At 38.0% G+C, this 11,929-nt stretch overlaps 1 protein-coding gene across 5 annotated transcripts; it reads right to left on the bottom strand.

The window, feature by feature from the left end:
- Positions 1–868: 868 nt before the first annotated feature.
- pbx2 (pre-B-cell leukemia homeobox 2) lies at positions 869–11,769 on the bottom strand. 5 transcript variants are annotated; one of them, XM_026924444.3, is made up of 9 exons: positions 11,459–11,768; positions 10,733–10,806; positions 8,041–8,285; positions 6,213–6,403; positions 5,908–6,043; positions 5,150–5,291; positions 3,514–3,608; positions 3,267–3,311; positions 869–1,625 (listed from the first exon to the last, which is right to left on the bottom strand). In XM_026924444.3, the coding sequence occupies exons 1-9, from the start codon at positions 11,695–11,697 to the stop codon at positions 1,551–1,553; spliced, it is 1,242 nt and encodes a 413-aa protein (XP_026780245.1). In that variant the 5' UTR covers positions 11,698–11,768; the 3' UTR covers positions 869–1,550. The 5 variants fall into 5 exon arrangements, with proteins under 5 accessions (XP_026780245.1, XP_026780246.1, XP_026780247.1 ...); XM_026924445.3 differs by having other exon boundaries at positions 3,514–3,584; XM_026924446.3 differs by lacking the exon at positions 3,267–3,311 and having other exon boundaries at positions 11,459–11,769.
- Positions 11,770–11,929: the final 160 nt, after the last annotated feature.

The raw sequence follows: 11,929 nt of genomic DNA, 5'->3' as shown, positions 1-11,929 counted from the left end.
GTTAGCCCTATTACTTTCATTATATGCAAGTAATAATATATTATTATTTAACAAACTATATTAGGTTTTGTAACTAATGGATTGAAGAGAAACTTCTGGTAGTGGACTCAGGCTTTTGTAGCCAGCTGTATGTATTATTATATAAAAATAACATAACCAAACCTTTTTTTTTTTTACCTTTATGAATCTAAAACTTGTAAAATAAACTGGAGACAATTTGTTCAACTGTCTAAAACATTTTCTCATCTCATAAACCCAAGCATGGGATAAGTAGTTAAAGTAGTCGATCAGCCAAGACAATATGACAATATAAAGTTAATATTGTGATAAATGAAGTCATATTATACTTTGTGTATCATGGTATATTTTAATACTATGTTTTGTTTTGTTTTGATAACAGTGACAAACTCTGAATAGAAGCAGTTGATTAGATGTTAAAATAATATACTGAATCTTTATCACTGTGAAATGACAAAAGTTTATTCCCTTTTCAGTGCTAAATAATTTATTGCTGGAGACAATATACAGAAGAATAATCGAACAAATCAAAAGTTTTTTTTTTTTTTTTTTTTTTTTTTTTTAAGGTTTCTTACGTAACTGTTTTTCTGACAGTTTGTAAATCTAAGCAAATCTAAATATCATGATACATATTGTATACCAGAGAAATCTATTCAAGAATTGTGATGTGATACTCTGGTCAAATCGCCCATCCAAGCTTGACTTTTTCAGTCAAACTAACAAAGCAATATCAGACACTAAACACATCTCAGCTGATCGACTACGCATGGGGTACGAGGGAAATTTGTATAAATCTTGGCACCTGCCCAGTGAATCCAAAGTGAAATGAGAGGTTGTGTGGCAGTGTAGCTGAATGTGTACACAGACAGTCTTTATTGTAAAAGAGGTAGAGAATACAGGTGTTTCACTGTACAGAGAAAGACAGCACTGTTGATATACGCATTCAAACCGTAAATAAAGACGGCAAACGCACCCCATTCAGAAAACAGGTAAAACAGGTACACACAGTAAAAAAAAAAAAAAGAGAAATACACACACGCAAAAAACAAAACAGAAGACAAAACGATCTTTGGATTATTCTCTATTGCCCCTTTTAGCCATGCCAATTCATCTCTATCTGAGCTTCAAAAGAAACAATATAGGGTTAGAATAGCAGTGATAACAGTAACAATAGTACTATAGTTATAAAGAAAAGCAGACTTAATGCAGCTTACAAAGTTTCCCCTCCTTCTTCAGAACCCAAATATTGCAGTAACAAGTAGTGGAAGTAGTGATGGGGAGAAAAAAAAAAAACTATAAACCAAACATAAAATCAAACGGCTGAGTACATAAGCCTAAATAAAAGCCATTTCCTCCGTTTCTCTCGTGCACACACGTCCCAGATATTGACTTCTTTTTTTTTTTTTTAAAAAAAAAAAGAAAAAAAAAAGCAAAACTAAAAACACTGCACTTTGGCAGAAGAGTGACCATCGTTCTTTCCATTTTCTCCTTTGTCCTCGTCTCTCGGATGCATCGGGGAACAGCGGCGGCCATCAGTCTGAATTGTCGGAGCCCTCGCTTCCAGGTGGAGAGGGAGGAGTGTTCTGTTCCTGCCAGGTCCCGTTAGTCTACACACACACACACACACACACACACAAAAAGAGGTGACAAATATAATGTAAATAATCATATCAATAACCAGACCACAATTTAACATTAAAAAGCAGCAGTCCAGACTCTTCTGTTAAAGCTTCCCAGATAATTCCCACATGTTATTTAAATTCTAACAGCATCCAAAGACAAGATTTTTTTTCCATTTTATTAAGCATGCATATTCACGCATATTTAATGAGACACATCTTTATTTGCATAAATAAACATAAATCTATGAATCAGCAATCAACTGACAAAGTGTAATTATGATATCTATTCTAACTATTCCATTGGAGTTTCTTGCCTTAAAACACTGATATACAAACCACAGCAGCAGCAACAAGGAGCATGTGCTGATAATTTTTTTGAGCTCTTCTGATAAAGTCTGTCTCATTAGGAAACCAGTTTAAGGGTTGTTTTTGGGTCAAAAGGGTCATTTTGGACAGATGTATCACATCACAGTAGTGGTAAAACATTTTTTTTTTAACAGAACATCCTTAAAATAAACAATGAGCAATTATGATATGGATATTTGGATTCAGCACATGCCAAGTCCACACACTCAGATTAATGGATTTTTTATTATTATTATTATTATTATTATGATTAAAACATACCACCCTGTAAACCTTTACAGAGCAAACTAAAGGTTTGTGGGTCATTGAGCATACGAGTCTGTGAAGATAATAAACACATTGGCCTGTCCTGAATGAGTGTGGAAAGATCGCAGGTGAAAAGCAGGGCCCACGAGTCAGAGTCTAGACTCATTATTTAAAACTGAGACACAGCTTTTTAGTTGTCTGGCAAATACGTACAAATCTAAAATACACGCATTTCTGTTTTTCCAAACTCCTCGGAAACAATGTCTTTTATTCACAGGGAAAATTCACTTATGTTCCTAACACAGTTACACCTCACATTAATAACACCAATAATTAACCAAAATATTAGGCTACTGTTGTACATGTTTCAATATAAATATTAAAGACCTAACATCTGACTAGCTGGATTATGTTCATAAAATAAATCCGTATAGATTTCATTGGAATGTATTTTACAGGTAAAGCAGTCTCTGGATGCCGAAGGTTTGAGAACTGGCGCAGGTTGTGTTTTTTTTTTTTTTTTTTTTTTTTTTTAAAAAGAGCCAAACCATTAATTACACACAAAATGAGAAGCAACTGTGTGAAAGTGCCACTTTGCAAATGAAGTTTCATTAGTATTTGTTAGTAATGTAGCTTGTATTCAATGCAAAAATCCTCAGATCACTGTGACATTAATTTAGCTAATTAATTTTAACATTTGTAGAACTATGACGCACTTGTTTGACATTCTAGGTTAAACCCGTTCTAGGTTTATTTGGTGCTGGAAAGAGAATTCTGAACTAAGGATTATTTGTCATGGGAAAGTGGGAATGGTTTGAAATTACGCATGTTGATGGAAAAGTGAAATACACGTGAGGCGAGCTGGTAGCTGGACCATTTCACCCTTCTGTATAATGTAATCTTTCACGCAATCATTCAGAACAGCACCACACAGTGCCGCCTCTTTCTTTTTGAATCAGTGCGAGTTTTTACGATTGGCCGCGTATAAGCATGCGTGTGTAATGATCTCCTCACCCGGCTCTCTCTGGGACTATAGAGTCTTTCTGAAAAGCGCGAGTCCTACCAGAGAGAGAGAGGACAAGGAAGTTTAGGTGCGTCCGCACACAAACACAAACACACACACAACAATTCTTATACTGTATATATACACACACACACACAAATTACAGCAAAGACTGAACGTGCACGTGTCCATGCACCGGGGATGGCAGCATGCAGCGTGGGGCATTTAAACAGGAGAAAGACGGTGAAAGGGTCTAACCTGAGCCCCCATGTGGTAGCCAGGCTGCTCTCCATTCACTGGAGGAACTCCAAGGAAGAGATCAGCTGACCCTGAGAGCGAGAAGGACCCTGAGCCTGGGAGAAGTGTGTGTGTGTGTGTGTGTGTGTGTGTGTGTGCATGTTTGTGTATGTGTGGGACAAAAGGTTATCTGTGAAAAACACATGCTCAGTTTCCCTTATACACCCCCCCTCCCCCATTACTGTACATATTACAACCATGCCAATTTAATTCCTCTTCATTTATGCCAGCATAATTACATTTGAACCTGATCTACTTAGGGATGAGTCACTTAATATTAAGTTACAGCTAGCATGGGCCAAGTAACATAATACCAAATCTGATTATGCTAATTAGTGCCAACTAGCTTTAATTTATTATTAACAATGCTCACCACTTAACAAATTTATTGTAAAGTTTAAAAAAAAATAAATAAATACAAAGCGCACCCTTCTGGCCTTAACCCCAAGACGTGTTTGGTGTCTGAGGTTTGCTTCTTTAGCTTTGAACTGGAGCTTCATGGCTAATGTCACGAACATGTAATGGCTGTGTATCTCACCAGAAAACTTTTCTGTAAATCTGCGTCCAACCACGTCCAGCTCAGTGATGTGGTTTAGGACACAGTCTGGCTTAGTGTCACTTATAAATGTGAACATGTGCCTCAATGCTGTAACATTTTGATGACAGCCAGGGACTATTTTGGGTATGCTGTAAAACTGTTAATTTGAAAATTACATACAGACTGTGTAGCTTAAGTAAGCGATAAGGCATGAGCGAACAGGGCATGCTGTTACAGGAAAATAATGAATATGATGGGGTGGCGTTACTGTCACCAATCTGCAAGTGTTTCATTTCTCGTATTACAGCAATTTCCCATGGATTACAACTTTATTAATTATAAAACGACTTCTTTTTTTTTAAAAAAAAGTGTTTATAGTTACGTTGCAGAAAGCCCACATATAAACGGTTATAAACAGTCATTCCCTCAGCAGCCTCTCTTTTTTCCTTTCTCTTTAAGTTAACAAGACGACAAAAAAAATTAAAAATAAATAACTTATAAAAATAATTTTAAAAAAATGTAAATTGTCATGTTACTGAGAAACCGCAAAGTGTAAACTCCTCTGTCATGAAGACTTTCCCCTGGTGGAAAACTTAAAGTTACAGCTTTACTTCTGACTGTTACAAAGCACTGATACTGGAGACTCCTTCCATAAACGTTAAACAAACTTTTCCTTACAGAAAATTTCACCATATCAACAATCAGGGAAAATGTATTAGATTGAGCTGCTGTTGTAGAAAATTAAACATCACCTTCTGACCAATCAGAGTCCAGAATTCAACTCTGCTGTGGTATAATGCTGTTTAAAGCATGTACATGAAGATTTGAGCATGTACTTATGGAGAAGGAGGAGAGATAGACGTCCATCCATGACCCTGTTAGCTATATGAGGCTAGAAGCTCCAGTGCAAAGCTAAAGAAGCAAACATGTCTTGGCTTGATCTTTTGCCGAACTTGTCCTTTAACAGAACTGACCTCATTATCTTTAGACTTTAAAAATCACGTTTAAGGGTATCTTCAGATAAATCCCCAGCGTTTGTGCTCTGTGCTCTAAACATACCGGTGGAGTTGGGGGTTTGGGGCGATCCCTCTCTCTGTGTCGCCCCCATGGCCGTCTTCATGGCGTAAAGGTTGGCCTCTTCCTGGAACTTGCTGATGTTTTTCTTGTAGCGGATCCTCTTATTGCCAAACCAGTTGGACACCTGTTACAAAATGGAGCCTACGTGAAACCCAATGCCAGCAAAAATCAATCAATCTGCTGACGCAGAGAAGGAATGAGACATCTTATCTGCGTTTTATCTCTGTGCATAATAAATGCAACAGCGGAATGATGAATAAACACATTGATTTTACCAATTTTCCACTTCAGTTTGTGTATAAAAGAAAAAAAAAAAAAAGTGTGATGGAAACAGATCGGTTATATCGTACTCCACTCTTACCATGGCTACATCTAAAGCCAAATACATCATCAAAATACGTTGTTGCTCACACACACCTTTAGCAAAAGTATAACACACAAATGCTTTGTTGCATTACATTGTTTGTTGCTCCGTTGCTAAGAGAAGCTCAGCTTCGACTCACAGCTCTGTCTTAAACCACAACGTACATCAAGGCAGTTACCAAAGTTACCAGTTGTGGCTTCACCATTTAGTCATGCTATTTAGAACACCACTTTTCAGTTTTAGACCATGACTGTGTGTTTAACTGGTGCTCTTTTCATAACCTTGGAGCTCCTTTCCTTAATTTTTAATACCTTGAGAATTTATTACACAAAAAGTGCTTAAAGCTGTTAAATAAAGCTTGTTTCGTTTGTGTTACCTGAGAGATGGTGATGCTGCACTGTTTAGCGAGCTCCTCTTTGGCCTCCTCGCTGGGATAAGGGTTAGACAGGTGGGAGTAGAAGTACTCGTTCAGCACCTCCGTGGCCTGCTTGCTGAAGTTGCGTCTCTTGCGCCTGACAAAGACACGCCGCCAGTTCAACCATCACATCGCCAATTATGTAAATATTCTCCAGTAATAAACCGCACTCAACTCATCAGCTTATCATCAAGTCCAAATAAGAGTGCAAATATTTATAAGTGCAAACATGGACACTGCACACAAACACACATACACACACACACCTGGCGTCCAGGAAGCGGGAGCGGAGGATCATGACAGCCTCGCACGTGCTCTGTTTGAGCTGCGTCTGGATGGAGCTGAACTTACGGTGGATGATGGCCACCATGCGCTCGATCTCGCGCGGAGACACGGGCCGTGTACGTGACTGTTCACGTAGCAGGTTCATCACATGAGTTGTGAACTCGCTGCATGCCTGAAACATGAGATGAGCCCAGTGTAGCAAACTTGTACATACAATGTACTTCAATCAGACAAATTTTGCTCTGGGTCTTATAAAGTGATATTTTCTGTAATGAAAAGTTTATTTAGCATTTTTGGAAGGAGCCTCCAGTGTCAGCACTTTACATTTTCCACCACGATAAAGCCTTCACTTTGCAGTTTACGATTTTTTCAGTTTACGATTTTTTCAGTAACTTGACAAGCTGCAATTTTTTGTCTTATTAATGTCAAGACAGACAAAAAAAAAAGAGAGTGATAAGAACTAACTCAACACACAGACAATCCACAACATTAAAAGTAACTATAAATGGATAAAAAGTACACAATATTATTCTTTAATAAATAAAAAATATATATATTCAGAAGAATCAAACACTCCAGGACATTCTGTTATCAGAAAATAATCAATGCGAGCGTAGTAACAGTAACTCTGCTTCTTTCTGTTATTATTTTACATAACGGTCGTGGCTCCCTTCATGCTGTGGAGATCTCATTTAAAAAGTTCTACAATATTTTAGTTCCTCTAAAGGTTTAGGATCCTCTGGATCATTTTAGAGATATTTTCATTTTAAAAAATTACCATAAAAAGGGAGAGATATTTTCATTTTAAAAAATTACCATAAAAAGGGAGTGATTTTTTTTTTAAACCTGTAGTCAAAAATAATCTGAGTGATCAGTTTCTGCTTTTCAAATCAAGATGACCGATTACTGCGTCTGATCTAGGATCAATACGGTCTCTAGCATCGGAGCTATTAGATGAAAGTTAATCTTTTTTCCGTGTGCATATTATTGACTGGAATGATTTCCATGCTCGCTTCTTGACTCTCATGCGCAAAACCCATTGCTTGATCTGATGTGCTGAGAGGCTGCCTCTGTACACATCAGATCATGCAATAGGTTTTTGAGCATGAGTAGAATGTGAACATTAAAAGTTACGAGAAACACTGCAAAATATCTGTTTTCCTGCATGTGACTTATGAGGCCACATTCATCGAATGCAAAAATCCAGGAAGTACAGACGGAATATCCAAACAAATGAAACTGTGCTACTTTTGATTCATTGTCTTCTCTCATTTGTACCACTCACACGTAACTTGCCTATTGAAGCTACTTCTTTGTCTTATAGCTGTATATATGTAGCTATAGTGTAGCTGTAGGCACAACATTTTCTCCTACTCTACGTCTTTATATTGACAACGAGACAGAATGGTTTGGCTTGAAGGTAATATTGAGCCAGTTCTAATTTGTCTTTAGTTTCATCGGAGCGTAAAGCCTAAACTAGGCTTTCCTCGTTTCTCCTCAGATTTGAGATTTATTTGGAGTCTTGTACAATAATCTGAGCCTTGAACACAAATTTAATTGTGTATTATGGAAGTGTCAATTATTGTGATATATGATATGTATGCGATTTGCCACCATAATTCACAACATACTTCTCCTCCTCTTTTTTTTTCGCAACAGGAAGGGTGGACTAATCGTACAAACAGGTTTAATAATATCTGGTTTCAGATCACGTTATGATTTGAGCGTAGCAGACTAAAGACAGCCCTTGTGTCTGTGACTCTCTCTCTCTCTCTCTCTCTCTCTCTCTCTCCTCCCCTCTCCACTGACCTGCTCGTATTTCTCCAGCTCAGTGTGGTAAATCGTGCGAATCTGGCTCAGCTTCTGTTTGTAGTCCGAGTGCTCCAACGAGCTGTCCGGAGACATACCGCCCGAGCTGGTTGCCGCAGAGACTGCTGCGGCGGCCCCGCCTCCTTTCTCCGGACCGGCCACACCCTCAGCCAGGAGCATGTTGTCCAGTCGGACGAGCTGCGGGTCCGGCGGCTCCTCCTCCTGCGTGTTTCGCATGGACAGACCTAACAAGACCGTGAAAACCATTGTTTAGGTATATAGTCGTGTGAACGTTTCAAACACATCGTATCGTTAACATACAGAATTTATACTACATCTTCACATCAGTGACCTCTAAGTCTATGTCACTAGGTGCCCTTCGATTACAAACTACATCACAGTAGTAAATTCACAAAACCAAAGCTTTTAAGTGCTTTCAAAACAAGCCGTGTTTCATTACCACTAGGAAAAATGAACGGTTCTAAAGTCAAACTAGCCATGAATTCATACAAATATACAATTCTACTGGACAATTTAAAACAAGGGTGACCAAACTTTTGGGAAAACCCCAAACAGACATGAATTTTCTGCAACCCTAAGTCACAATATGTCAGTAACATATCTACGTGTAATGTAAACCAGTCTAATGGGGCATGTTGTGGTGTTATAGGAAAATCCACACTGGTGGTTTATACTTTGCGTGTGCGTGCAGAAGCAGCAGTAAAGTGAGTGCCATTATTATGTACACACTCTCTGCGTATCGTACGTACAACCAGAAGATTTAAAAGCGACATTCCCCAGACGGCATGTCAGAGCCAAAACATCCCTGTCCGTCAGGTTTCCAAGCCGAACTTTAAAATGTTTAGCGATTTCATGCACAGCAATATTAAACACACTGACAAGCTCTGTTTCTCTTTAAAACATTCTGCTGTTATCATGCTTCTTGTCATGATCTGCATCTCAAATCGAAAAACACTGAACATACATTCAAAAGTGTTGAATAATCTAGAAAATTCAGGTGAAAAACACAGCTTTCGGTAGGTTTCAACGCAACATGAGAGGTTTTTACATTCAAACACCAACTGTAAGAGAAAACCGATTAGTATTAGCACTCAATTATGGTCTAGAATGAGACACAACGCTAGTTTGTTTAGCAGAGGTAGACAAACAGGGAAATTTTTCCATTTTTTGTGCAACTATGCTAGTGCAGTGTGTCAGGATAGTCAAGAAGACTAAAACAGCACATTAATTTAAACGTGGCTTGTCTGAATGTGACTCCCAAGAACATTTCATTTTCAAGTATTAGCACACAAAACTCGTCTTCGATATTTCTAATATTAATTTGTAAAATAATTGAATGAAGCAAAAGAGGAGATGCTGAGTTTCTCTTGCAACCCCATTTGTAAATCAAGCTACCCCATGTGGGGTCACGACCCCTAGTTTGGCAACCCCTGATTTAGACTGTTGTGCAGTCTGATGTAGGAAAATAATCAACAACAGAATGGTGAACTGAAGCAAAGTTACTGTTAGGAACAAGATGTTGATTCTCCTATAACGTCACATCATGAAGTTATTTAATCCTCTTATACCACAGCAACTTGCGAAATATTACAATTTTGAATTTATTACTGAACAACTTGTCGTGCTTTTCAGCCATTTAGAGTTACATTTAATGTTGAGGAACATCTGCAAAACAAGTTGGTGCATGATATCACTTACGTTATAGCAGCTATAAACAGTCGTTCTCTCTAAAGACTATCCTGTCTAAAAACTTGCTGACTGTTACAAAGCACTGACACTGGAGACTCCTTCGATAACCATTAAACATCTCCTTACAGAAAACTGCACCATACCAACAATTACACAAGTATTACAAGTCCATATGAATGCATTAGTGCAATCTGTGGTACAAGAGGAATAAAACACTTCATGATGTGAGGTGTGACGAAGATATAATCAGCTTTCGGGTGTTACCACTAACTCCGCATCATTCTGCTGTTGATTATTTTCTTCTAACAGCACATGTTGAAGAATTTTATTCCTTATAAAACCACTTCGCTTTTATTATTTTACATAATGTTGTTTAGAAAGCTCTGGAACATTTTAGTTACTTTGGAGAAATCTTCAGGAACCTCTGTGAAAATAGTCCACAAGTGTTTCATCTCTTATAGTACAGCACAGTACTTTGTATGGTCCAATGTAAGCTCATTTTGCAAGATTTTTCACTTACATAAATGAAAAGATAGTGATTAACACAGTAATAAAGTTTATAAAACTTTTTTTTTTTAATAATGTACTTTCAGTCAGCTCGCTGGTAACAGCATCACAGATAGCTTAGCTTAGCTACCAAAAAAATAACAAAAACAACAACCAGCTCCTTTTATACCATAAAACGTTACAGTTAACACTCAAACAAATCCTAGGAGGATTACAGAAAACATAAGTTATTAGGTGTAGATAAATACTGGGAATAAATGTTAAAAATGACAAAAGAGGTGTATCTGCTTTGCGCCATTAACCTCAGATTGTCGCTTTGTTCAACATGGCGTCGCTCGCCCCTCTCTCTCTCTCTCTCTCTCTCTCTCTCTGTGGCCTGCTTCCAAATTTACTATAAACTTTTAAATAAATTAGTTTCAGAACAAGAGTTTGGCGTTGTCTGAGTGCAGTATTTAGTGCACATAATTTAACTTACCGGTTTTCTCTTTAATTTCACAAAGCACGCTGAACAAAGCCGGTTTCATTCGGTGACAGTTCAAGGCATGTTTTCTGTGGGTTTAAATAAACAAACTGCATTAGCCAACCTCTAGCTATATTAGATTACTTTGAAAAAATTTCCTTACGATTATGCATCATTTGCGTTAAAATATACAATCCTGCTTCAGCTTTAGGCTCTAAAATGCAACAAAAATGAGAGGTTTTTTCTGGCTTTTATATTTGTTAATATTAGCTAAATAAAGGAAACTTGTCCTGAATGCTATCCCTAGCTGAATTAGCCTACATTGTCTTTCATTACAGCAAAAAAAATAAATAAATAAAAACAACTTCTTCTTTAATATTATTAATGCTATTTGTGGATTTTTCGTATTCTATTTTAAATTTTAAAGGGCGTGTTAGTAACTTTAACGCGATGTTAAGGCAGTTTGTTGCAGAATAGGTGGCTCGCTAGTTAGCAACAACGTAAACAATACAGTCGCTCGATAGCCAACTCCATTAGACATTTCTACAAAATGTCTTCATGTTATAAAAGTGTAAACTGAAATGCAAAAAGGTGCCGTGATAGTATTTTAAATTTAATACGTCGTTTAACATCTACGGTTTACTGTGTAGCTTCGGCAGCTAGCAACTTAATGCTCAAACTTTGTTTTCGGGCACGGAGCCAAAGCCGTTAATTAAAAGCTAAAACCTAATTTCTACTCACTTCGCCTGGGCTTCGTCTAGACTTTGGTCAGTGATGGTCATGATTTGTTGCAAAATGTCCCCAATGTCTCGTCTGTTTTCATGACCGTTTTCTGTTCCCTCGAGGCCCGCGTCGCCATCGGGCCGGTGTTGTGGCGGAGGGTGCACCGAGTTCAGGGTGTGCATTCCCGGGTGAGTGTTCAACGCGAGCCCCCGGCCTGAGTTGGGCCCGTTGCCTGTAATAGGCTGCTGCTGCAACATACCGAGCGTCACATTAATCTAAACCGAGCCAGCTGTGTGTGTGTGTGTGTGTGTGTGTGTGTGGCAGCAGGAGTACACACAAGCACACACCCTCCTGTGGATCACCACACTGGGGTCCTCTAGCGATGGGATTCACCTCATGGGATAAAATATTATATTATAATAAAATAAATAAGTAAATAATACAGTGCAGTTCTGTAATGTGGACACATTTCACTTTGTAAGTGCATAC

The sequence above is a fragment of the Pangasianodon hypophthalmus genome, chromosome 22 (genome assembly GCF_027358585.1).
Source record: "Pangasianodon hypophthalmus isolate fPanHyp1 chromosome 22, fPanHyp1.pri, whole genome shotgun sequence".
Lineage (NCBI taxonomy): Eukaryota > Metazoa > Chordata > Actinopteri > Siluriformes > Pangasiidae > Pangasianodon > Pangasianodon hypophthalmus.
The sequence above is the reverse complement of the archived record's forward strand: the minus strand, read 5'-3'. Positions and strand labels throughout refer to the sequence as shown.